This window comes from Pezoporus wallicus, unplaced genomic scaffold, assembly GCF_028554395.1.
Source record: "Pezoporus wallicus isolate ANWC-B61680 ecotype Strahan unplaced genomic scaffold, APGP_CSIRO_Pwel_v1 contig_2870, whole genome shotgun sequence".
In the NCBI taxonomy this organism is placed as follows: domain Eukaryota; kingdom Metazoa; phylum Chordata; class Aves; order Psittaciformes; family Psittacidae; genus Pezoporus; species Pezoporus wallicus.
In genome coordinates, this window is record NW_026636990.1 from 616,867 (window position 1) to 644,473 (window position 27,607).

The following is a 27,607-nucleotide window of genomic DNA, read 5'->3' on the forward strand; positions in this document are numbered from 1 at the left end:
TATGTGGTAGTACGGTCATTGTGGTTCTTTGGTGCATGTTGCCACGCATGTTCTTTCTCCAGCGCTGAATGTCCTCTAAGCAGGGGGAGAAATTGCTTCTGTTCAAGCAGGAGGAGTTTTGCTGCCAAGTGTCTGCTTCAGAAATGGTCTTCAAGAGCCCTGTGTTTGTTCCCTAAGTGCATGGGAATGTATATTGGTAACAGCTGAGGGTCAGTAGTGGCTACTTGTCTGGATGGTGCAGTGCCGTGATTCAGGCGGTAGCAATGCATGAGAACAGGCTTCTGATTAGCAAATCACAGCCTATTAGTCAGCCCGCAGGGAAGAGGAGCCAGTCATCTGGCCTGTTTTGCGTGGATGGGCTATTCTGTGGCCCTGACCAGCAGAAAAGTGGGCCAGAGAGCACTGGGAGGCTGACCTGCCTGGTAGCATGGGTGCTGAGCCTGCTCACAGGTCTGGACTCAGTGTCCCATCAGCACCAGGGGTGGTGGAAGCACAGAACAAGGATCAGAGCTTTTAGTGGCAAAGGGAGGATGGGGAGAAGCCAAAGGGACTTGCTAAACCATCATGAAAGAAACATTAAAATACACAAGTAACTTGGTCGTGGGTGGAAGCTGGGGCTGGAGCAGTCAGCCTGACCAGCTGCCGAAGAAGGCTTCATACTGCCGCCATGTCCTGCTACAGCTGTGGTGGCCTGAGTGTGCCGTGGCGCTGGGCCCAGGTTGGGCTGCCCAGGACCTCCCCCTAACACACCTGGAGGTACAGGCATGGGGACATGCTGTGTCTCTGAGTGGTAGGGCTGCAGCGTGATGGGTCCCACATGGTGCCCCGGCTCCTGCCCACAGCCCCAGCACTAGGGTGCTCCCTCAACAGTTCCTGTTAGGTTTGCCGCACAGGTCTGCTGCTCAGTGGCATCCTGGAGGTAACGCATGTCCCAGGCACAACCCTGAAGTGTTTTCCGAGGATAAGAGGCTGTGCCAGCAGCTGCAGAAACCGGCTGAGTGCTCATGGGTGGATGGCTCCTGCAGAGCTGTCACCAGCCGCTGGCCCCTGACCCACCTCAGTGTCACAGCACAGCTGTCACACTGTGCTGCTGCCCGGCGCCTGCCCTGGCTGCCCCACGGCTAGCACATGCCTGGGCACATACCCAGCTCTGCTGCAGTGGCTCTGCTGGCCCACAGCAACTGGGATGGAGGGCTGTGCCCAGGAACCTGGCAGCTTCTGGAGTGCTGATGAGTACACTGCAGAGTTACGTGTTTCCCGTGGAAAGCAGGGCACTCCTGTAAGTCACTGTCCAGCCTTATTTCCTTTGTTTATTGTAACAGCTACAGGAAACAATCTCGCTCTGCCAGCAGTGAGCAGCGATAACGATGCATTTTCTGCATGTGCTTTGCTCTGCAATTGTGAAGCACAACTGTGCTGAGCTCGGGTGGGGAGGACATAGAAAACCCATATGTTCCTATAGGAACTTCAGGGGGTGTATGTGAAACAGTGATAAGCGAACTACTGCACAGCGCACTAGCATTCTGGAAAAGGTGTCCAGCGTTACGTTTGCATTTAACACCAGAGTGGTAACTGGGCCCTACGGATGACTGTTCTGTGGCCGGGACAGGAACAATTTTTGGTGCTGGAGGTGACACTTGGTCTAACGCATCTCCCTCCCTCCACTTTCTGGGCCAGATCAGAACTTCAGCCAGGAAGCAGAAGCTGTCTTCCCTCAGGTGCCATCCTTGAAACCTTCTGCAGGTGTGACCATGCTTTGAAGCTCCAACTGTGCCTTTTCAGTACTGAGATACGGGTTCATGATGGGCCTGTGAGGGTCCCCCACCCATTAGACACAGAAGAACCAAACCGGGGTGCGGCTGAGGGCAATGCAGAGGAAGCCAGGTCACTTCTTTCTTGAAATTAGTCTAGGGGAGCAGGCACCATTATGCCCTGCTCCTCACAGAGTTCCTCAGAATGGGATTTTTGGACACATTTAGGTAGTGCCCAGACTCTGCCTTCTGTGGTTACTGCTTATGTCAGCCTTACACAACGCTGACTCCAGCACACAAGGGATGTAGGAAATTTTGTTTTGGTCTCTTTTTGTACATTATGTCCTAGACAAATGCAGCATTCAGGCACAGCTGGGTAACAGAGAAAGACACTCAAAACTGATCATAACGTAAATTGTAGAAAGCAGACTTTATATGACAATAAACATGCAGCTTGCAAAAGAATTAACATAGTGTACTGGTATTAAAAACACATTTCCATGCAGAGACAGCTTACGCAGCAGTTTACGAGTTTAACCTCAGGCAGGAGTATGCAAGCCCTTTAAAGCTGGCATTCAAATTACCAGTAGCTTAATCAGCCATACTTACTTTAAGTACAAAGTAACATCTGACTTAATGTTTACATTCACTAGCCATCCAATCCAGCATCAAGGCACTTTCCCTGTCAGTCTGTCTCTGTCCCATGCCTCCACTCACCTAGATGCACATATCGGCACAGCAATATTCACTACCAGTAGCCCTGACAGTCTCCTTAAGCACAAATAAAAGCAGCTGGGTCCTAGACAACCTCTCGCTGTATCAAAGTGCCCGTCTGAATGTGACACTGTAAACAAGACTGGCGTGTTAAAAAAACATGGTAAGTTGACTGGATCCATAGTGAATGTGCTTTGATGTGAAGAAAAGCAATAGATGTTACTAGTTTCAACACTGCAGAGAATGCTCATCTACCTCGCCTGCAGCCGCCGGAGAAGAGCAGCTGGTGCGGGGTGCAGAAGACGCTTCAGTCTGAGTAGGAGGACATGGAGCTTTCCAGCCATCTGTCGACAGTTGTGCCATAGGTGTTTTTCATCTATTACAGAAGTGTGCTTCTGCAGAGTATTGCGACTCTGCTGCAAATATCCCCTTCAAAGTTGGCTTTGCAAATAGACAAAAGTACTGACTAAGGCTACATTCTGGGAGGCATTCACTGCCCACCCTCTCTCTGCACTAGAAGTAAGAGTGGGGGGAAGTGGGCGGTTGTTGACATTTGGCCCTCAGTCAATTTTATATTTTACAAATGCACCCTTGTGCATTAAGTCAGCACTGCTTTCATTTTCAGGAATGGCTCAGATTGCACAAGTATTACAAAGGAAACAACAAGTGAAACTAAACACACAAATGCATTTTAGTTTTTTTTTCTTTTTTTTTTTTCTTTCTTAGCAGATCCTTTCAATTCTAAGGAAAAGAAATGGAAATTTGTGAATTCAATGCAAGACACTAAATTTTACCCTTCTGCAGACTTTTGCACTTCCACTTAACTTCAGTTTTCTGGGTCAATAGCCAAGCTGAAGACTCTGTGATTGGCTGTAATTCCCAAGTGGCTGCGCAAAAAAAGACTCAACATTTTTGTTATAAACTGCTTCCAAATAACATTAAAAGCAACTCTTGGAATTTAAAATGGCTACATGTACCATCCTAGCAAACAGAGGTTACAAGGGATTAATGAAGATTTACAATCCATCAGTCAGAAGAACTCCTTAACATAGTTAAAGGAATGTATCCAAATAAGAAACAAATGTCTCTGGGAAAATAAGATAGTATATTTAGTCCCACTTAATGCGCATAAATTACAATTTTAAATGTGCATGTCCTCATACAGTGCTGACTACTAACACTTTGTCAGTCTTTGGAGTTTCAGATCCCACTGTGAAGTCTATACCATAGCAGCATGTATTTATGTGGGTCTTGGATGTTCAAGACCTGGCACTAATTAAACAAGTTCAATTACTTCAGTTAAATCAGTATGGATATTCCCACATACTGGGCACACTCATTTAAGTTTTAACCATCCAGAGCTGCTCATCATTTACAATCAAAGCTGAAGCTGTAAACCCCACCAGAGGCTTCTCCAGTGCCCAGGAACAGGACTCAGCCCTCAGACACAAACTGCCTCCTCCTCCAGGGCCAAAGGTTTTTTCCAGTCCTGGTGATAAGCATTTTGCTAGGCTGCTGCAGCATAAATCAGCACATGCTTGTTACAAACAATCTTGAATTAAGCTTTAAAGAAATAAACTTGATTTTTTTTTTCTTTAACAAAGTTCTGAAGAATTTTTGCTCTGCTGTGCTTTGCGCTGCCAGGTTAAGGCTTAGCAGGCAGTTTACTTTGCTATGGTCAGGCATATGAAACAGTCCAAAGACTTTTAGTACACTGGAAGGGGATATTCCCAGGTTAACTGTCCTGAAAGTGAGCCAACACACCCCAGAAACAACCTCCTGTTCTAAAAGAAACACCACCACAGAACTATTGAGATAAATAAATTCACTGTCTTATAAGCTGAGGAGCAGTTAGCCAGCCTGCACTTAAAAGATGCTTCAGGCATGCTAATACAGGAAAAATACTATTTCTACTAGCCTGCTTTCCCTGCCACCAAAGTAAAAAGGTCTTCTCTCACCCCCACCTGAAAAATTCCAGTCCAGGAAATCAAGATGGACATGGAAATGGCAATACTGAAGTGTGATTTCATTTTAATAATGCCTTTATTTTGTAAAGTGCACCCTAATTACTGGGAGGGGAGAAATCTTTTTCTTTAGTCACTGTGTTAGAGCCAAGTTCAGAGACTTTAAGTGGATTGCTATCATTACATTACAGACTCTCTAAAAATCTGTATGCAACTGTTTGATACAATTAGATTGTTACAATCCAAAGTACAAAATCAAATTAAACCCTGAATACTGCATGATATAATATTTGGCACATAAGTTTACAAACAAGCAGTAAACCTGTTATTCGTGTAAACCTGTACTGTGGCTTCAACAAGCTATTCACCCACCAGCATCTCCTGTTTAGTCTTTAGCATTTTACCCCTAGATAAATGCAGAAGCCTTAAAGATATAACTCTGCCAGACAGACAGAATTCTTTCTAGGATACACTCCTATATAATTCTGTGAGTTTATCACCACTGGCCCATAAATAACAAAGAAGGATGCCCGAAGTAACAGGCTGGAACTCTTTTTAGCACACACCTTTAAAAATGAGAATCTCTTGACACTAGTTGTTTTATGTTGGAAATGGCCCATGTAACAGCAACTGAGAACAAAATGCCTTCCCTTTATACAATGGAAAGGAAACCAGCAATTTCAGGAATAACTGAAGTTACCCCTCAAATATAACATATGATATCAAAAGTTAATAACACTGTATCACAATTAAAAAGAAAAAAAAAAAGCCATCAGTGTGTTTTTGAAGACATCAGTATCTTTGAAGCAATGTTCAGACTAAGCAGCCAGGTTGTGACCCACAATATCTCAGCGACGAGGAGGTGGATTAGATGCATATGGCTGCAGGGCAGTTCTAACAGGCACATACACTGTTCAACAGAGACTTCCCCTTTTACTTGTGGTTTCTATAGTCACTATGAACTTTGCATAGAGAAGACAACCCATCCCCCAGTAAACTAACTGCTACTATTTTCAAAGAGGAATGTGTTTTGACAAAAGAATGCTCCTTCAGTCTCTGAAAAACCCTCACAGATGGTCTCTGCTGTCTTGTGACAGCACCATTCTCATTATGCCCTTGCTCTCTGGGAGAGAGTTTGAAGGTGCTGCGGTGGAGTAGAGAGAAAAGGAAGGGGACTGGTGTGAAGAAAGGTGTAGTTACAGTAAGCTGCAACACACCCTTTTAGTTTAGAAAAGTGCCCAGGTAAAAAAAAATACCACTGCAAGACAGGAAATGTGGAATAACTGAAATGCTATTAAAAATTCTGCATCCTTTATCTGTTTTAAATAGTCCAGACCTCAAGAGGTAATCTCAGGAATTTAGCATTGAATTTTTATTACAAAAGCAGAAGTCATATGTGAACATTTATATGTACACCTGTCCTTCCACGCAAGCTGGCAGATGAGGACAAGGCAAGTTGAAATGATAACTGACACCAGCCTTTCCAGGGCCTTTAGCAACTGCTTTGCAGAACAGCAGCACAAGAGGTCACGGAACAAAAAGTGGTCTTAAATACATAGTTCTTTTGTGAAGGAGAACCAAAATCCTTGTTTTAATCTCACAACACAGCATTTAGTGTTTTCAATTAAGGTTTTATTAGTGTCAGATTAGAAAGCTGACTAGACTAAGTTAAGGTTAAAAAAAAAAATGCAAGAGTGCCATAAAATTCCTAGTTATCATTGGAGAAGGGGTTTATTTTAATATAATTTCATTTTTCCTTAACCCCTAGTAGAGACAGTCTCCAAGAAATGCATCTTCAAAAAAATGTGAACTGTATGAAAAAGGGTAAAAGTGAGAATAAGAATAAAGAATTTTAACAACCACGTAAGTGGTGTGGCTCATGACTGCTACTAGAGAGCAATTAGAAAAATGGTAAAAACTTACAGCTTGTTACTTGCTTCGCAAGCTATAATCAACAAAGGTGCACTTAATAAACAGAGGCAATTTATATGACAACAGGGCTATGGTATAATCTGACAGTGATTTGGGTAGAAAACCTCCAAGTAACTGTTAATTAGTGTTTTCATCTGGATTTTTAAACTTCTGAATACAAGACTGAATTACTGTGCGTCAAGTTGCAAGGCACATTTTTAGGCCAAATCAGTATACAGTTCATCTGCATGCATATCTAAATGTAGGCAGAATATCAACTGCTATAGTAGCATTCAGAGTCAAGCAATTGTGGTGTTTTCCTATTTGCACACCATAGCAAGTTCTATTTAATTGTTCTAATTTTTAAGTGGGGATGGACATGATTTGCATGTCTGGTAAATGGGAAACAGACACTGGGTCAAGTAAAAATTCAGAAAGTCAATCAAGGTACTGAAAGCGTATGACAAGTATTCTTTGACATTAGAATACTAAGCTTCAGTCTTACTTTTGCACAAAGATGCTCCAAGCAACTAAAGCTGGCTTTTTAGGCTTGTACATGGTCACAAATTGAAGTATTTCTTCTAGAAGGTCTATTGGCTGATATGATTAATTGAAACTTGCCATTTTCAATCATGTGTAAATCTGATAAGATGCAAAATCCCCAAGGTAGCACAAAGGCTTATTCAGCTATCCAGACAGAAGATTTTATGTAGTGCATAAAAGTTAAGTCTTCAGTAGGTCTGGACTGCAAATCTTCCACAAAAACAGTCCTTATTGTACTTTGTCATATTACTCTTCACTTAATTTCAGTATTTCTATCTTCATTGAGATAAAAATACCTAGCTTAATTTATCAGAAACACAGGAGAAAGTGTGAACAGGCACTAATGAAGGCCTAAAACAGAGCCAGTCTCTTCTCTCACTGTGGCATATAGCCCCCTTGTCTCACAGTCTGTGGGAGGTAACTTTTTGGCATTTCATCAACTGGTGGTAGATTTCCTTCCACTATTTCAGGTACCACATTTTGTCCTTCAGTACTTGCCTGTAAAGCATCTGATACAGCAGCTTCCTGGGTATTCTTTTCCAGCCCAAGGCCCAATAGCTGTGAACTCTGACCTGAGATCTGCAGTTGTGCAAATCCAACAATATCCCCCTCATTAGCAGAAGTGATTTGCTTCATTCTTTCAAAGCATGGCCTGTCTGTGCTGGTTTCATCCTGAACACCATTTTGTTTGAAATACTGCTGCCTCTGTGTTGCACTGTCACCTCCTCCAGTGTGATCCTCCGATCTCTCTTCTGAATCTAGCAGCGGCTGAGTCGACTCAGACCTTGAAAAGACTTGCACAGGTGTTTGGTCTCTGTAACCGTTAAGTACTACAGTTGAATACTGTACAGTGCTTGAAGTGTTTTGTGCAGTTTCACCTTCGTCACTGTCAGAGACACTTTGCCTAGGAGAAGACATGCATGAGGACCCTCCAATACCACTGCTGTGCCCTTCTGAAGTACTTTTTTCCTTTTTAAGTAAGTCAAAGGGTTTTAGATCTTGCTCTGAAAAAGACTTCTTGTCATCAGCTTCTATTTCTACGACGCTTACATCTGTGAAGCTACCTTCTGGATACATCTGATCTTTGGAACTAAAGTTATGCTGAAAGAGAGAGATGGATGTTGCCTAAGAGGAAGGTTGTGTTTAAAATAAAAAAAAACCATTAAATACCTGAATTTTTATTCCGTATTTTTTTCAAGTTTAAGTTTTTCCTTACTAAGTTTGGCAGTATCTCCAAATTATCTGTTATGAAGGATGTAGCTTTGTTTCCAATACAAAGCCTTACTTACAAAACTATTCTGAAAGCACAGTTGGTGTGCAAGCTTTGCTCTAATTTTAATTATTCTTAAGAGCCATAAACATAGAACCATGTGTTCTGCAGCACAGGAATATTCTATATTGAGACTCATACTTACCTTGTTTCTAATAATGCATTCAACGTGATGGCTATTCTTCACAGAAGTTAGTCAGTTTATTGTACAGAATTTGCTATGTCATTCACCCCCCACAGGGCATAAATTTTACTGCCACCTTGTCATGCATGAGTAACTTAAAGCTTTCTCTCTCATTCATGATTTAACTGTGCAAACAAGTCACACTTGAGGGTTTTAAGAATGGGAATCATGAGTTCCATTTACTTAATCCTGATTTTCCATGAATGAGTACAGTAATCAGGACTTGACCCTTCCAACTACTAAACTGAATACAATTCACAATGTTAAAGCCTGCTATACACTGTGAACTTGTGTTAAGGGTCATATATTTCTGACTCTCTTAATGCAAAAAAGTCTTATAACCATATTATACCACAACGTCATAAAACTTAATACTCAGGTTTTTTTTTCCTTGAAATCCACATGTGCTAGAAGACAGAAGACTTCCACTGGTTAGTTTATTTGAAACCTTGTGGACTAGGAAGGTAGGGGATGCAGAAAGATGAGTATTACCTTAGCTGGAACTTGAGGAGACCACTGAGCAATGTTACTTTTGGATGGATCAGGGACAATAGGCCAGATATGCTTTTTAATTCTGTAAAGGATTAAAACCAGAATAGAATTACAAGATGCAGTTCGCAAATTCCTACGTTAGTGGCAAGTACTGCATAATCCAGGACACTACTCCTTTACATAGGAATTTTGCAGGAGTATTTATTTCCAAATAGGAATGCTTCCTGGACTACTTTACATCTCCTTAGGAAGCTGTACTACTTAGCAGAACACAGCACTACACTTGTAACTGCTCTACACATTTGATGTAGCCATCCAACACAAGGCAAACCAACAGACAGTAATGAGTTAGTGAGGGATTTTAAAATTTACAGCACTCTAGAATCTACAGAGCACTTATTTGCTTCAAGTCTGTGACGCATGTCAGTATCTTCTTTAAGATACAGATATCACAGCTGTCAATCTAAGCCATCTTCACAGCTAAAAATAAAGTGAGAATATCTGAAGAAAAACTTTCCTGGTCGTTTGTAACTCAACTCTCAAGTTTAAGAATGTAGTGGAAAAATAGATATAGTAAAAATAGATGTTTCTACAGATAATTCACTTCCAAACAAACTAATTTTGAAACCGATGCACCTATCCCACTCTTTAGACGAGGTGCAACAACAGACACTCAGAAGAAAACTGCAAGATGGGCCTTGCAATTGACATCCACTAAGAACAGATTTTAGGAACAGCAGGGAGGTCAGAGAGAAAAGGGCACAAAATGCTGTCTTTGATTAGAAAGAAAAGATAGTTGACTGAGGACATGGGATATGTGTACTCCTTGCCAGAGAAAAGACTTCAGCAATAGGCACTCAGTTAAAGCCACATGCAAGAGCTCTGTGGTAGGCAGAGGGAGCAGGAGGAAAGAGGATGTTTCCCAGCTGACAGTAAACAGGCACAGAGTTTGACTGAGGTTATGCAAGGTAGTTAAGTAAGATGCCTGCCTGATTTTTTTGTCTGTCAAGCTTAAGGTTTGCTAACACTGTAATTAAATAGCTCAAATATAGCCAGCAAACAGATCATCTGTGCTTCACAAACTAAGCACTATCATTCCACTCCGACATGATGACTAACAAAACACAGAAGATGTCATGATCACAACTTAAACATAATCCTCACCAACTCTAGCAAGAAAAGCAGCAATTTCCACGCAGGATTGAGTCATGGAACATTTAGGTTGTGTGCTAATCCTTAGCAGTAAGAAATTAGTATCAGAAAAGGCAAACGTCCCAAGGGAAAAAATGTTTATCATTAGTGAATATATGTGTGTTTTACCTTCTTTTTCTGATCTAGCTGCAGAATATTTACTTGTGTTGAATTATTACCATCTGTTATTCCCAGAAATATCAGAAATGTATGAAAAAGATTTCATTAGACTTACAAGTCCCGTTTGTTGAAGCAAAACAGAACTCCAAGGAGCACAATCAACAGGAAAGCTAGACACACAGGTACAACTATGGCTTCAATCTCTCCTTTCCCTGAAGGAAATGAAGAGAAGCAGTTATAGCTCACTTTGACATTTAAGGAACTCAGCAGCAGCATACATTTCTGAAGGGACAGGGAGAATCTGAAACTGAATACACCAGCAGCACTCAGTCTTAAGATTCACCTTCAGAAGACCCTTCCCACCATACGAAAAGAGCCTGTAAGTGAAAACACAAAAAGCTCTGTCCCACCAATCTAATGCCTTGCATCAACAAAAAAACCCAGGTTGCTCTAGAAGTTATAATACTGATGAACCAAGTAAATTTACAGTTTGGGCAGATATGACAGGAACATCTATGTGAATTCATTTGTGGTCCAGGTGTTTCAGTGGCCTTATGGCTGCCATAACATCACCATGGGCCAGTAAGTAATGTAAGCAAAATCACTAGTTATCCATCAGTTTATTCTGTACAGGAAAACATCTTCTAACTGCAAACACATAAGCTGCACTATTGTTATGTATTCCTTCCAGTGTTACAGACATTGAGTTACAGAACGCTTAGGGGAAAAAAAACACCATACAGAAAAAGAACATTAAAACCTGCCATATCTAAAGAAGTGCTTTCCACAACACACTCGCGCCAGAGAACAGCCAGGCTGATGCACTGCTAAAGAAGATCTCTACTGGTGCTGCCAGGAAAAAGCGGCGGGTCGTAGTAGTAGGGGACTCTACACTGAAAGGGACAGAAGCACTCATCTGCCGGCCAGACCCTGTCTCAAGGGAGGTGTGTTGCCTACCGGGGGAACGGGTCAGGGATGTGGCAGAGAGGCTGCCTGCTCTAGGAAGTCCCACGGACTATTACCCACTCCTGGTGATACATGTGGGTGCTAGGGACATAGATAGTAGTAGCCTGGGGAACATGAAGAAGGACTACAGAGCCCTGGGGGAGGTGGTTAGGGGCTCTGGAGCTCAGGTGGTCTTTTCATCAATTCTCCAGGATACAGGGGAGGACCTAAAAAAAGCTAGGAGGATTGGCCAGGTTAATAAATGGTTAAAAGAGTGGTGTCATAGTCAGGGGTTTGGGTGTCTTGAACACGGGACCCAAGTTTGCAGGCCAGGTCTAGTGGGGGCTGGTGGAGCTGGTCTGGAGATAAAGAAGGGAAAGAGCAGTTTTGGTAGGAGGCTTGCCAGGCTGGTCAAGGAGGCTTTAAACTAGATGTGCCGGGGGAGGGGGGCATCATTCCATCTCAACACACCCAGTCAGTTGCCAGCACCTATAATAAATGCTCGGAGCAATGTAGAGATATCCCAGCTGCTCCAGCCAATGAGCCGGCTTCAGTTGGAGCTCGGCTCAGATGCCTCTATACAAATGCCTGTAGCATGGGGAACAAACAAGAGGAATTAGAGATGTGTGCATGTCTACAGGGGTATGATATAACAGGCATCACAGAAACATGGTGGGATGGCTCCTATGACTGGAGTGTTGGAATGGAAGGTTACAGGCTCTTTAGGAAAGACAGGCCCAGCAGGCAGGGAGGGGGAGTTGCCCTTTATGTTAGGGATAGGCTGGAGAATATGGAACTGTCTGGGGACAGGTGAGCAGTCAACAGAGAGTTTGTGGGTCAGGGTTAAAGGGAATATAGCTATGGGAGACATTACTGTGGGGATCTGTTACAGACCGCCTGATCAAGGAGAACCTGCGGATGAAGCACTCCATAGACAGAGAGGAAAAGCCTCACGCTCGCAGGCCCTTGTTCTCATGGGTGACTTCAACCACCCTGACATCTGTTGGAAGGACGGTACGGCCCGGCACAAGCAATCCAGGAGGTTCCTTGATTGTGTGGAAGACAACTTCCTTCTGCAAGTAATAGAGGAGCCGACAAGGAGAGGGGCCGTGCTTGACCTCGTGCTCACCAACAGGGAAGGGCTGGTTGGAAATGTGACTCTCCAGGGCAGCCTTGGATGCAGAGATCACAAGATGGTCGAATCTGAGATCCTCAGGAGACTGAGAAGAGTGTGCAGCAAGCTCACTGCCCTGGACTTCAAAAGAGCAGACTTTGGCCTCTTCAGGAACCTGCTTAGTAAGGTTCCATGGGATATAGCCCTAGAGGGCAGGGGGACCCAAGACTGTTGGTTGATATTCAAGGATCACCTGCTACAAGCTCAGGAGTGTTGCATCCCAACTAGAAGGAAGTGCAGCAGGAGGGCCAGGAGACCTCCTTGGGTGGATAAGGAGCTCCTGAGGAAAATTCAAATGAAAAAAGAGGTTTACAAAAAGTGAAAGTGAGGACAGGCGGCCTGGGGAGAGTACAGGGATGTTGTCCGGGAAGGTAGGGACCAGGTTAGGAAAGCTAAGGCCCAGTTAGAATTAAACTTAGCTAGGGATATTAAGGATAACAGGAAGGGATTCTACAGGCATGTAGCAAATAAAAAACAGACTAGGGAGAAAATAGGCCCCCTCAGGAAGCTCTCGGGAGAACTGGCTACACAGGATTTGGAGAAGGCTGAGGTTCTGAATGACTTCTTTGCCTCGGTCTTCATTGGCAAAGGCTCTGACCACACCACCCAAGTCTTGGAAGGCAGATGCAGGGACTGTGAGAATGAAGACCTTGCGCCCACTGTAGGAGAGGATCTGGTTCAAGACCATCTTAAAAATCTGAATGTGCACAAGTCCATGGGACCTGACGGGATCCGTCCGCGGATCGTGAAGGAGCTGGCGAATGAAGTTGCTAAGCTACTGGCCGTCATATTTGAGAAATCATGGCAGTCAGGTGAAGTTCCCAACGACTGGAAAAAGGGAAATATAACCCCCATTTTCAAGAAGGGGAAAAGGGATGACCTGTGGAATTACAGACCAGTCAGTCTCACCTCTGTGCCTGGCAAAATCTTGGAGCAGATTCTCCTGGAAGGCATGCTAAGGCACATGAAAATCAACAAGGTGCTTGGTGACAGCCAGCATGGCTTCACTAAGGGGAAATCCTGCCTGACCAATTTGGTGGCCTTCTCTCATGGGGCTACAGAACTGATGGACGGGGTAGAGCAGTTGATGTCATCTACCTGGACTTGTGTAAAGTGTTTGACACTGTCCCACACGACATCCTTGTCTCTAAATTGGATGGATGGACCACTCAGTGGATAAAGAACTGGCTGGATGGCCGCACTCAAAGAGTTGGGGTCAATGGCTCAATGTCCGGCTGGAGACCAGTAACGAGTGGTGTCCCTCAGGGATCAGTGTTGGGACTGGTCTTGTTCAACATCTTCGTTGCTGACATGGACAGTGGGATTGAGTGCGCCCTCAGCAAGTTTGCCGATGACACCAAGCTGTGTGGTTCGGTTGATACACTGGAGGGAAGGAATGCCATCCAGAGGGACCTTGACACGCTTGTGAGGTGGGCTGATGCCAACCTCATGAAGTTTAACCATGGCAAGTGCAAGGTCCTACACCTGGGTCGGAGCAATCCCAGGCACAGCTACAGGCTGGGCAAAGAAGAGATTCAGAGCAGCCCTGCGGAGAAGGACTTGGGCTGTTGGTTGATGAGAAAATGAACATGAGCCAGCTTCAGTGTGCGCTTGCAGCCCAGAAAGCCAACTGTATCCTGGGCTGCATCAAAAGGAGCATGACCAGCAGGTTCAAGGAGGTGATCCTGCCCCTCTACTCTGCTCTCGTGAGACCTCACCTGGAGTATTGTGTGCAGTTCTGGTGTCCTCAACTTAAGAAGGACATGGAACTGTTGGAACAAGTCCAGAGGAGGGTCATGAGGATGATCAGGGGACTGGAGCACCTCCTGTATGAAGACAGGCTGAGAAAGTTGGGGCTGTTCAGCCTGGAGAAGAGAAGGCTGCATGGAGATCTCATAGCAGCCTTCCAGTATCTGAAGGGGGCCTGTAGGGATGCTGGAGAGGGACTCTTCATTAGGGACTGTAGTGATAGGACAAGGGGTAATGGGTTAAAACTTAAACAGGGGAAGTTTAGATTGGATATAAGGAGGACAATCTTACTTGTTAGGGTGGTGAGGCACTGGAATAGGTTGCCCAGGGAGGTTGTGAATGCTCCATCCCTGGCAGTGTTCAAGACCAGGTTGGACGAAGCTTTGGGTGATATGGTTTAATGTGAGGTGTCCCTGCCCATGGCAGGGGGGTTGGAACTAGATGATATTAAGGTCCTTTCCAACCCTAACTATTCTATGATTCTATGATTCTAACTAAGTTAACATTGTTGCTCTTACTATTACAAATACGAAGCACTCTCTAGAGCTGAACATACAATAAATGTCACTCTTCAAAATGAGTCTCTGTAGAGAACTGGAACAAACTTTAACAGTGATATGAATGAGAATGTGGAACCTGATGAAGGGTTGCAAGAATGGCATGTACCGACTGGTACCTAGATTAGCAAATCAAGATCCCAGTAAGTCTCTGCAGCTTCTCAGGACACCCATGTCAGGATAACCAAAGGCCAACCTACCTTGAGATAACAAAAATTATGGACTCTAAGACCAGGGTAGGAGCCATCACACACCAGAACAGAAGACAAGGGTACAGAGTAAATCCTAATGGCTCACACAGAGCTGGGACAAAATAATAGGATAACCCCAAGTATACATAAACCACTCCCAAAACAGTGTTTACCAACATAAAAGAGAAATCCAGGATACTGTCCTCTCTACAGTTGGAATAACAGTGACTAAACTATCTCTTTGTGATCGAGTACTACCTAGGTAGCCTATCCAGGCTACCTGGATATCATACAGCTAGTGTGTATGACTTTGACTGAAATGTTTTCTTTAATAAAGTCACCTTCCCCTCCTATCATGTCTTGCACAGAACCTTGCTATAGTGTTGCAACATCACTTCCTACCTATAATTGTGCCGCTTTTCCTTACCAAATTTTTGTGTAGTAAATGTAAAATCAGGACCACTCCTGCCTCCTTCATCTGTGTACGCCATCATCCGCACAGTATACAGTGTGTCACTGGCTAGAGAAGAAAGGGTATACTCTGTCTTGGAAGGATCCACCGTCACGGCTAAACAAAGGAAAAAAAATTATACGAGTTTTCTGCACAATGGATTAGATCTCCACAAACACAGTAACATGGTCCTAGCTTTAGCAGAATGAATGGCTGTATGGAAAATACAACAAACACAGAAAGACTACAGGCTTGTATAAGAAATGCTGAGATACATTTGTTTCTGTTGAAGTGTCTGAATTTAGTCTCCTTCTTGATGTTATTTTATGTGTTAATTTCTTGCAGATTTGGTTTTTTTTTTTGTTCCCCCTTCCCACCCCCCAATGTAGCTACAAAACAAAACCAGTAGTAATGTTGAAGCTTAAAAGGTTTCTAATAAGCAGAACGTACAGCTAACTAGAAATAGCCAGTTGATAATCAGAAAACCACTGTTAACAAGCAGCAGAGTAGGCATAAGTAACTGGCCCTTGCAATTTAAGCAAATCTAAAAATTAAAAGATTTTGATAGTGCTAACCCCCTGTCTTATGCCTACTGGTCATACAAACTACTGAGAACAAAAACGCACTTCAAACAAGATGTTTTACATCAGTAATATTGTACTGATCTAGGGCTTGAGGAGGATTAAAAATACCTCCCCCTTTTTTTAGGCTTTATCCTATTTGAATGCAGTCAACTTCTTTACATCTTGAATAGTCCAGCTTTACCTTGCTACACCAACATGTCATCCTTTATTTTGACAGAAAGATGGGAGCAAATCAGCTTTCAGCAACTAAACTCACTACCCTTCTATACACAGACTGAATGTTTTGAATCCTTTAATAGGGACTTTTCTGTTTGGCACAGATGCCTCAGACATCAGCTTTATGTTATCAGAACTGACTCTCAGCCACACTTGATTCTGTATCTCTTTTTTTCAGGAACATGAATTAGGAAGGAGACAGATGGAATATTTCAATGCCACAAAGTACTTCTCTGCTTTTTGTTACCTGTTTCATTTCCATCTATAGTTTTGTAAAATATGATATAACTCCTGATAAATCCATTTTGTTCATCCACTGTGAGATGGTTCCATGTCAAAACAGCTTCAGCTTTTCCTACTTTTTTTGTCTGAATGGTTGGTCCTTTCGAAGGACCTGCAATGGGAGATGAAGATTAGTTTCTGTTGTGCACCCCCTGCATCCATAGAAACAGTGTATTAATTATTATACTGAATTGATACTGTGTAAAAACTTCAATGGAATGGCTGGACTAACACAACCGCAAAGCATTAGTTTCAGACAACACAGAGAGATGTTTTGTTCCAAAGATGTTTTGGAAGAGAAACCTCCAGGAAGAAAAAGATGTGAAAAACAATATCAGCACATCACATGAAATCTTCAATTGAAGGTAATTAGTCTTGGCTTGATACCTGAATTTGAAAATACAATAGCATATAAATATTACTATATCAATACAATAATATACTCATGCCAAATTATCTGATAAAGGTTGGAAAAAGGGAAAGAGTCAGCCACAGACATCTGTTTAACTCCTAAATACTGTAAATAAGCACAATGGACGTGAATCAAAGGGACAAGATCAATTATAACAGACGACCCTCAAATGTAGGACTGCTTTTCATTATGTAGCCCATATTAAAGAAAAGGTCTCATTATTTTTAGTCAATAAAGTCAGTTTACATGCTCCAAGACGACTGTTTTGTACTTACGATCCTGCCGAAGATAAGCTTTCACAGACTGTCCGCTTCCCTGACCATCAGCATACAGAGGGTACACAGTTATCAAGTAACACTTGAAAGGCTTTATATCACCTAAAAAAAGATATTAAAAAACGTGTAGTTTCAGACAGTTGAACTCCTCACCATCTTTCTTGTTTTCTTCAGATATAGGGTTCTGGGTTTTGCCTATATTATTAACTCCAAAATAGTAACTGATGGATTAATATAATAGTTCACACTGAAATGCTAAATTTAATAAACAGACTTCATAGAAGTTTGTGCTCTTTTGTTGTTTTTTTTTCCATTTATTTTAAATAAAAAGCCTTTATCTGTCTGCAGCACTGAACTACAAAATTACTGAGTTGAGATACTGATCACCATCTGAAAAGAACTGTAAAGCTGATGAAGTTTCATTGTTTGAACTGCAAGAGGGAGCAGATAATTTGATTTTGAAGGAACTCAACCTTTTCACTTCTTTAATGATTTCCAAGAATGAGAAGACTAAAACAAAAATGCAGATAAACCCCTTCCTGTTACATAAAAAATTTCAACATTAAAGAGCAGATAAAATTGTATTTGACAAAAACACACAGATACTTCTATACTCATCATAAACTAACAGAAGCCCTCAGCAAAATCCGAGATTCCTGTCTCACAATAAAATTCTAGTAAGTATAAGAATTTTCCTCACTTCAAGAATACTTGCTAGGCTTAGAGAGTGTTTTACAACGCATTTGTAGATTTACAAGCTAAATACCTTTTAAGTATGTTCCTTGAACATTTCCTGGTTCATTTTGCCATTCTATGATGCAGTCTGAGCTGTTAGACACCAGACACCATTCAATCACATATTTAAGAACATAACTGTCAGGAGCAGTCCACCCTACCCACAATTTGCCATCTTTAGGCAGTGTTCTAACATTCTTCACAGGAGCTGTGATGAAAGAAAACAGAGAGGTTATATGTACTGACAGTTCTTCCACTATATACTCATAATGATAGATATTTTGTCAAACGTGGATTATTTTGGGTTATTGTAATGGTGACAATTTGACAGAACCTCAGTAAACGTAAAAGCTATTTTCTGAAATACAAGCAGAGTAAGGCTATTTAGGAACTGGAAATTACTCAGCTTCTCTGCTCTCAAACACAGCAGGCTACCTTACTGCACAGTAAAAATACTGTTTCTTTCAAAATACAGGGTTTATTTCAGAGAGATATCAAACTTTGAGACACTTCTGAATTCCCATTCTAATACTTACCTTCTAATACACGTATCTTACAAAATACTTCTATCTGCAATACTACTGCTTGAAACACACCCTGAATTTGTTCACCTAATAGTTTTAGAACCTGTGGCCCTCCTTTGGTGTTTAGGCTAAAAGCATCATCTGCCTATATTCTTGTTTCTTTGCTTCCTATCCTGGTAGTGTACAGATTACCTAAAAGGAGGCTGGAAGTAAGGAGAAACCAGCCTGTAGTTACTACTACTAGATGATGAAAGGAACAGAGTAAAAAGAAATTTGAGCAGTAGGGAAACAGTGGAAGGAGATGACAAGATACTGAAAATGTGGGAGAGTGAGACTAGAAAGAGAAAATGAAGGGCTGAGGGGAGATCAGAAAGCAGAACAATGGTGAGATGGTATATACAGGAACTATAGGATGCTTTCTTCCCCAACCTGTTGATTTAAAAAAAAAAAAAACAACAAAAATACCTGCTATGCTACGAAAAACTACAGGGAATATAGTGCGTGGTAGGTCTAGAGATCAAAACCAACAGCAAAATAGCACACACAGCTTCAAATGAAGCTGCAAGTATAAAAATCCACACATTCCCTGGTATATAAATGGTAGCATAATTATAAGGCATATGACAGTAGATACATTCAGTAATACTTTAATTATGTGTCCATATTAAAGGTATCATTTTACAACACTGAAGATTTCTTAAATCAGAAGCCATGCAGATGCATTTGAAAGAGACATTACTAGGCACTAACCTTTTGAATTACTGGCTGGGATAAGTAAAACCGATGGAGGGGATGCCCCGGCTCTGTTATGGGCAACCACTGTCACTTCGTAAGTTCCATTTGGTATCTTTAATGTAAGGTCAGTGGTATTAACACTGTATTTCTCTGGTGGACTGGAGAGAGATGACTTGGCTCTGACAGTCACTTCATACTGGAAGATTACTCCATTGGCTTCAAATGGCTTCAATGCCTGTTTAGAAACACATCTTTGATTATAATGACACTGTACAAACGCAACTTAACCTTTATTGTCTTTAATGTGTAATTTAAAAATCTGAGAGCAAGACAAGCTACATGGATTGAACAGCTGTGTGTTTAAGGAAAGCACAAATAACCTGCATTCATTTCTGGAAAGCATTAACTTCTGAAATGATTTCAGGTTTAAATCCTATTTTTCTTGGCTTATCTGTAAAACTACTGGTAAACTTACCTGTAAAATACCCTGCAGTTTAATAAAAGTTATTCAGTAAAGACTGCAGAACATGTATTGCTAAAATCTGCATTTTATGTGACCTTACCACACACGACATTAAAGAAATCTTACATCTTAAGCTGTGTTAAATTCTAATGCAAACCAGTCTGAGTAGTCATCTTCTAATGTAGAAAAATACTTTTGTGTTAATAACAGTTTCTGTGTAACAGTATTAGTCTTCAGATAACTGAAAATTTCTGAAACTCTGAAGTAGCTCCAGTTTTCCAATTTTAAGCAAAATAATGTCAGAAGTGGCAAGCGGCATAAGAACTCCATCAGAAAATGATGCCATATCAATATACGTGGAACTTCACGCAAGCCACCTAGTAATAACAGACAGCTGATCAAATGTAATGAAGTTCAAGTATCAAAAGAAAGCTTTAGATGGGGACCAACCATAACTGCGTTTGCTTTCTCAGCTGAATTAATCAGCCAACTAGACACAGCAAATGTGCAGTGCTCTATTTAATAAGCTGGGCCTCTGGAATCTGCCTAGGCTTAATGGATTTTGCAGGTGAACTATCCCTGTCCAGACAGTGTTACAAAAGTTTTAGAGTACAGCAGAAGGCATAACATGAAGTCTTACTTCGTTCAAGAGGAAGTTTCCAATTCCACTGACTGCTTAAGGACAGCAAGTCAGGAATCTGAAAGTGGGTTCTGTATACTCTGGATCACAGATATTTATCAGTTAACTGATGGCCTTTACAGCTGTGCTTTTAAATTATTCCACAACTAAATATTATAGTAAGAATACCAAGGGCACTTCTCATGCTGATAAAACCCATACTATTCCAGCTTTCTACCCAAGCTTGCTGAAGTAAATTTTGACACTTAAAACCTCACGTTTTCACAAGACCACTCCATTCCTGCAGTTTGTCATGTTGCTTTACCTTCCACATCAGATGTACAGTCCAGGAAGGTGGTGAGTGAGATATATCAATGATCCTCCAGATGGGTGGTCCTTTAGATGGTTCTGATGAAAGAAACAATGAATTCATCCTTTGACTATCATTAGACTCTTTCTTTTTTAACAAAAGCATATTCAAAAAGTGTATCCTTAATACCTCAAAGAAAATGCTTGGTGTATTAAGTGGAACACCTGCACGGAAAGATTTCCTGAGGGGATCAGCAAAACACCAGCTGTGCTTTAAGTATAACATACCAAACTGAGAGTCACCATGCTGAGCAACTGCAAGAATGGGCTTAAGATGACAGCGCTGAGTGAGGGCAAACCTGCACCACACAGCCTGTGTCCAGAACCACAGCCCTGCACATCTGTAAACTGCAAACTCTGCTATGGTCTGTAGCTCAAACGCTCTCCCTAGACCTCAAGTCTCCTAAAAAAGGAAAAGTGCAGAAAAGTTAACGAAGAGACAAATTTCTCCTGTGAGTGTTCCCCAGGTTTCTTATACTCATTATGCTAAAATGGTAACAGCACTGCAGTAGTTTTTTACAACACAAAAAGAAGCACTAAAGAATAAATAGGGTATTACAGAATGGAGAATAGGAAGAGTGTGAGCAGGAAAGGCTAAAGCATATAGAGGGGGCCAGGAGTGTGGAAATCAGGCTGACAGAAGTTAAACAGATATGAAGTATTTGTAATAACTGAAGGGAAGAATAGAGTCCCTGCTGGGTAACAAGATCAGAACTGGAATGTCCACTTGTTGGCTCCATACAGAGTACGATCAGTATGGGCCAGAAACAAAACTAATCTTTCAGGCTACCACAGTAGAAATGAAATGAAAATGGGATCAAGCTAAAGTAGTTTTGCTCCTCACAACTCTAGAATTAGAAGACTTTGTAACTTATAACCACCAAGTTTCCAGAAAAATAAGACAAAATCATCACACCTTTTAATTTTCTCTGAAACCAGATATCACAAAGAGGTTTACAAAGCATTCGACACTGTCCCGCATGACATCCTTGTCTCTAAATTGGAGAGACATCAATTTGATGGATGGACCACTCGGTGGATAAAGAACTGGCTGGATGGCCACACACAGAGAGTCGTGGTCAATGGCTCAATGTCCAGATGGAGACCAGTAACAAGTGGCGTCCCTCAGGGATCGGTGTTGGAACCAGTCTTGGTCAACATCTTCGTCGCTGACATGGACAGTGGGATTGAGTGCGCCCTCAGCAAGTTTGCCGATGCCACCAAGCTGTGTGGTTCGGTTGATACGCTGGAGGGAAGGAATGCCATCCAGAGGGACCTTGACACGCTTGTGAGGTGGGCTGATGCCAACCTCATGAAGTTTAACCATGGCAAGTGCAAGGTCCTACACCTGGGTCGGAGCAATCCCAGGCACAGCTACAGGTTGGGCAGAGAAGAGATTCAGAGCAGCCGTGTGGAGAAGGACTTGGGGGCGTTGGTTGATGAGAAAATGAACATGAGCAGGCTTCAGTGTGCGCTCACAGCCCAGAAAACCAACTGTATCCTGGGCTGCATCAAAAGGAGCATGACCAGCAGGTCAAAGCAGGTATCTGCCCATCTACTCTGCTCTTGTGAGACCTCACGTGGAGTATTGTGTGCAGTTCTGGTGTCCTCAACATAAAAAGGATGTGGAACTGTTGGAACACGTCCAGAGAAGGGCCATGAGGATGATCAGGGGACTGGAGCACCTCCCGTATGAAGACAGGCTGAGAAAGTTGGGGCTGTTCAGCCTGGAGAAGAGAAGGGTGTGTGAAGACCTCATAGCAACCTGCCAGCTTCTGAAGGGGCTCTATAGGGATGCTGGGGAGGGACTCTTCATTAGGGACTGTAGTGATAGCACAAGGGGTAACAGGTAAAACTTCAACAGGGGAAGTTTAGATTGGATATAAGGAGGAAATTCTTTCCTGTTAGGGTGGTGAGGCACTGGAATTGGTTACCCAAGGAAGCTGTGAATGCTCCATCCCTCGCGGTGTTCAAGACCAGGTTGGACAAAGCCTTGGGTGACATGATTTAGTGTGAGGTGTCCCTGCCCATGGCAGGGGAGTTGGAACTAGATGATCTTAAGGTCCTTTTCAACCCTAACTATTCTATGATTCTTTGATTCCCAATGCTGCTGCTACTGACAATTCAGGAGGAAACCAAATCAGCTTTTAAAATCAAATCTCTTTGAGGGTGATTTACTGAATCTAGAAAACACAGAAATCTGAGTGCATATTATTATAACAGCTACAAAACAAACCTGCTCTGCTGGATATAAAGACCCTTGGTTACAGACACAATTTGGAGATACAAAGTGTATGTTTTCTGGTAAGGATCAGGTAGTAAAATAATTGTCAAAAGATCTCAAAATTGCTGGAATGCATGGATTACTCTTCAGCATCCTGACTGTACATTTATACCTTTGCAGTTAAGGAATCTATTGAAACTTCACTTAATAGTTACAGTACTTAACACCTGGAAACAACCACATGGAAACGCAGACATATACCTTCCCAAATCCAATAGTGGTAATACACCCATATCTACGTAGCTTGCTATGGAGACAAAACCCAAATCCTTTGAAAGCAGAAGGCAAGCAGCTGTGGAATCATCTGGGATATGGATCTGATAGTCTTCAACAAAGCAGAGCATCTAAAAGTCAGTTTTATAATTTGACTGAGGGAAATAACAGTGGTGTTAGGTGTGTGCCCATTTCATTTAATCTTTGCAACAGGAAACTGTACAGTAAAAAAAAAAAGACCAAACCAAAAACCCAACAAACTAGATAAAGTTTTGGTACAGGTTTTTGCCAAAACTGCAACCTAAAGTCTCTTGTCCAAGCCTAACATTTGGCAGAAGGATGATCAAGCAACAACAGGCCTTATGAGCTTCTTTCCAACTGAAGTTATCCCAGTATCCTATAAATCTGTAACTGTACCTAGGCATTTATGTTTATATAGTTGTGTGTAAGCAAACTCAGGAGAGGAAACTGTTTTACTATCAAGTTACTGTACAGTAGCTAAAAATGCTAACTGCAAGCAATGTAGAAGTGTGACTATCCTGCTATTGTTTGGAAGGCTACCGCCAACAATTTGTTAAAACGCTGTTCTATTAGAACATCTACTAGAAAAGAGACTACTTATATTTGCAATGCATCACAGCTAATGTCACAGGTCTTCCTCAACAGTTCATTTTACCTTTAGCAAGATCAAAATGCTCATATGTTCAGTGTTCTGACACCAACAGAAGTTTAAATTCAATAACATACCGGTTAGCACCTCCCAAGCATCTATTGAAGACATTAAATCAGTTCCAGTTCAGTCTAAGTGCGCTACTCCGGCAAATTATAAAAGGAAAATGTATCACAGAAAGGTAAGCCTGGGGCTTTTATTTGGAGAGCAAATATAATGGCCAAATGAATAGGTCTAAGCTGTGTTTGTTACTACACTGCATGCATTTTTGTTCTGTTACAGGAAAATGTAGGAATCCACTATCTGAGAATAGGATCTTTCATCCTGTAACAAATACATGGGTGTGATTTTAATGTCATTGTTCCAATAACTACTGCTCAGTTACTGTTGTGTAAGTTTATTTTGTATAAGTTTAGAGTTCATGCAACAATTGCTAAGTCATGAAAGTGCTGCAAAACAAAATGGCCAAAATTAGAAAAAAATAAAAATCAGTAACAGAAAAAGCTAAGCATATTCAACTAATGGTTTTGGCACAACTCAGTGGCAGAACACACACTCTCTGTAGTTAAGAACAAACTTGCAGGAGAGATTCTCGACTGGGTAAATACTGCAATGAACTCCATGATCTGTGATCTATATTAAATTCATAACAGTGAGTTATAGCTACTTTAATGCTACAGTATATTTCAAGCAATGTATGTGTTGATAAGCAACTGGAAATTATTAATGAAGTTAAAAAACATGCTGTGTAATGCAGTGGACACAGATCTTAGACGATACAGCGTGCAGTAAGAGTCTCCAGCGCCACTGTCCTGAAGGAATGTGAATGAGTCCAGGCTGATGCAGCATACCTGCAGATCATACAGTTCAGTACTAACAGACAATATCAGTGGCAACAGATAATTTTGTAACACCTGACTGGAGCACCACAAGATGTTAAAAAGCCAAGGAAGTTGATGAGCTGGCTGTAGCATGAACAGATTTGGTGCGGGCAGCAACTTTGCAATGCTGAGGATTTCTTCTACAAAGCACTGAAGCCTGACACTTAACTAAGGTTCTCTTGAGTTTTTTTGTTTTTTTTTTTCCAGGGCTGTGAATTTAAAACTTAATCTAGTGGTCTGCTATCTTTTGTGTATCTTGAGCCGTAATCTATTTATACTTTCAAGTTGCATATAATCTGCTGGCAAAGTCCTTTTGTGCAAGACTAAACATAATCCAGATATTGCTCCTAAAAAGCTGATGCTAGTAAGGTTTTCCTCATTAAGTCATAATAGCAGCAATTCAGTGCTCACCCCTACTGCAGAGACAAGATATTTATTACAAGTCCAGATGACAACTCCAATGATTATGTAAGCCATCAAGAAAGGAAATTGTAAGGTGATTGTGATTTCTGTGATTAAATATTAAAAATAAAACCATTTTCTACATAGACTCAATCATGCTCAAAGTCAGCTGTTTGTACACGACATTCTCGTCCTTATGCCTCTCACTGTGACAAACAAATCAGTGACGAGACTCTTTATTACTACCTGTAGAAGGCTGCAAACAAGCGAGGACAAGACAGTGCAGAGGCAGCTGTGACTGTGATGAGCAAGAAAGGGTGGTAAATGCAGAATATCTTGGCAAAGTTAAGAGTGTACCAGGGTGTTTTATTTACATGCTTTGGTGCATAATGGGCTAAACTTCCCATATGCACATTATTTTGTATCACTGTTTTTACAAAGTTTGCAAAGAAGTCTTTGTACCCTATATGACTAAAAATCTTGTTTCATACTTTGATGCTTGTTCACTTATAGCTTATTTATAAGCCTCTTAAACACCAAGTTTTTCACAAACTAAGGCAGTCTGTCTTCCAAAAATACCCCAAGGCTTTCACACAGGCAGAATAGCTTCTGAAGAGGGTAATCTTCAGAACAAAGGAAATGAAGCATAAAGCATACATCTCTTCTAAAAGACTTTGAGAACATAACTCTCTGTGAAAAGAAGTCTTTTCTTCCCTACTTCCTGTTTTAGCCGTTTTCAGGGAGCACCTCTAGACCAGCTTTCTGGAAAGCTACTCGCATGTTCCTTGGAATGCACAGGTCAAGTTGGTCACTACAGAAAGTAACTTGGTAAAGTCTTATTGCATGTATAATCAAACAGCTCAAGCAAGGATACACAATTTCAGCTGACTATTGCCAAATTGCACATTTTGAAAGTCAGTGACCTACTTTCATGTACTACTTACTATCTTCAGTGGTGACCCCAGTTTTCTCTTCACTCCAGTCACTCCAGTAGCCCACTCCATCTTCCTTCATGCAACGAATTGAAAAGACATACTCTGTGTAGGGTCTGAGCCCTTGAACACTGAATGAAGTTCTTGTTGAAGCTGTATCTTCAGGAGGAACCTGTAAATGAAAGAAAGGTTTTAGAGGCACTGATCAAAAGTTGTAAAGCTAAGTTCTGTGCTACTACAGCTGTCATCCAAGACGGCTCTCCACCATATACATGCCCAATACAAACAACAGTTTTTCTTCCTTCTTATTTCTAAAAGCTTAAATTCTCAACCATAGTTTGGTAAGGGATCAGAGTTGTGTGTATTTATCAGGTATAATGCAATACATACAGTAAAGAGGTAAGCAGCTATCTCATTCTGTTTTCTTTGATTAATTTACGCCTACCCCTTTTTCCTTCCCATATAATTCCTCTTCTTACTAATCTGTAATAACTGAGCAAAGTCCTGAAAGGCAAGATGGGATATCTGCTGGAATATCAATTGAAAATACCTGTGCTAGAAGCTTCCTACATGATCCTACAGGATCACCGCTTCCATTGATAGGGAAAGTTTCTTAACTGACATGGGCAAGAGTTTTAGAGTAGTTTATACTTTTGCTAATAAATTATTTTTATAAGCTCTTTCCTTTATCTTAATCAGCAACAGAATACCAGAAAATATTCTTACTGCATATGTACAGAAACAGATGTGTGATGTGGATAACAGCAATACGCAGGTACACATGCACACTGAGTGCCTACATCACGTGTTAAGGGGTTTGTATAGTGAGTAACCCTGCAAAAGGGATGACTGCAGGTTAAACACACGCAGAACACTCAAGAGGTTAACCCTGAGTGCAAAGAATCATCAAAGCAGTCAAATTTTACCACAGCTAAGCAAGGTCAGTCATTTCAAAAGTTAATACTTCAGTGGTCTTGTGTACATGTTTAAAAGGACAGGACAACCTCCCTGTGCAGCCTGGTCCAATGCCTGACAACACTTTCAGATAAGAAACTTATCCTAATATCCAGTCTAAACCTCCCCTGGAGCAACTTGAGGCCATTTCCTCTTGTCCTATCACTTGTTACTTGGGAGAAGATACCAACACCCACCTTGCTACAACCTCCCTTCAGGTAGTTGTACAGAACTGTAAGGTTCCCCCTTGAGCCTTCTCTTCTCCAGACTAAACACCCCCAAATTCCCTCAGCCATTCCTCATCTGACTTGTTCTCCAGACCCTTCATCAGCTCCGTTGCCCTCCTCTGGACCCACTCAATCTCCCTCTTGTAGTGAGGGGCCCAGAACTGAACACAGGATTCGAGGTGCAGCCTCATCGGTGCCCAATATGATCACTGCCCTGGCCCTGCTGGCCACACTATTTCTGACACAGGCCTTCTTGGCTGCCTGGGCACAAGCTGGATCATGTTCATTCAGCTGTCAAGCAGCACCCCCAGGTCCTTTTTCTTTAGCCACTCTTCCCCAAGCCTGTAGCGTTGCCTGGGGTTGCTGTGGCAGTGCAGGTACAGCAAATTCAAAAAGCATTCCAGCACTTAAGAGTGTTTGCCCAAGCTTTAAATGACATTTGCATCACAAGCCTTCATGTATACAGGAAGATGAAAGTTCATGTTGAGTGTACAGAATAAAAATGCAAAATAAACATACTGCAATATGATGGGGAGGATAGCAAACAAGTCCATAAAGAACAGACAAGGTCACTGTACTCCAGATTGTACCAAAACAGCCTAGGTAACAGCCTTCACGAACAG

General features: G+C 41.8%; 1 protein-coding gene across 3 annotated transcripts in view; it reads right to left on the bottom strand.

Moving 5' to 3' along the window:
- Positions 1 to 2,162: 2,162 nt before the first annotated feature.
- IL6ST (interleukin 6 cytokine family signal transducer) overlaps positions 2,163 to 27,607 on the bottom strand; it is a 37,888-nt gene continuing 12,443 nt past the window's right edge. For 2 of the 3 annotated variants that reach the window (XM_057402651.1, XM_057402652.1), the window contains exons 7-16: positions 25,816 to 25,975; positions 20,378 to 20,460; positions 18,986 to 19,205; positions 17,743 to 17,919; positions 16,977 to 17,078; positions 16,255 to 16,401; positions 15,184 to 15,324; positions 10,256 to 10,352; positions 8,830 to 8,911; positions 2,163 to 7,984 (exon numbers count right to left, since the gene is read on the bottom strand). In XM_057402651.1, the coding sequence (XP_057258634.1) occupies positions 7,259 to 7,984; positions 8,830 to 8,911; positions 10,256 to 10,352; positions 15,184 to 15,324; positions 16,255 to 16,401; positions 16,977 to 17,078; positions 17,743 to 17,919; positions 18,986 to 19,205; positions 20,378 to 20,460; positions 25,816 to 25,975 (1,935 nt within the window). In that variant the 3' untranslated portion in view covers positions 2,163 to 7,258. Of the gene's footprint in view, positions 7,985 to 8,829; positions 8,912 to 10,255; positions 10,353 to 15,183; positions 15,325 to 16,254; positions 16,677 to 16,976; positions 17,079 to 17,742; positions 17,920 to 18,985; positions 19,206 to 20,377; positions 20,461 to 25,815; positions 25,976 to 27,607 lie in introns of those variants that run through there. The other variant, XM_057402653.1, reaches the window with a different exon arrangement.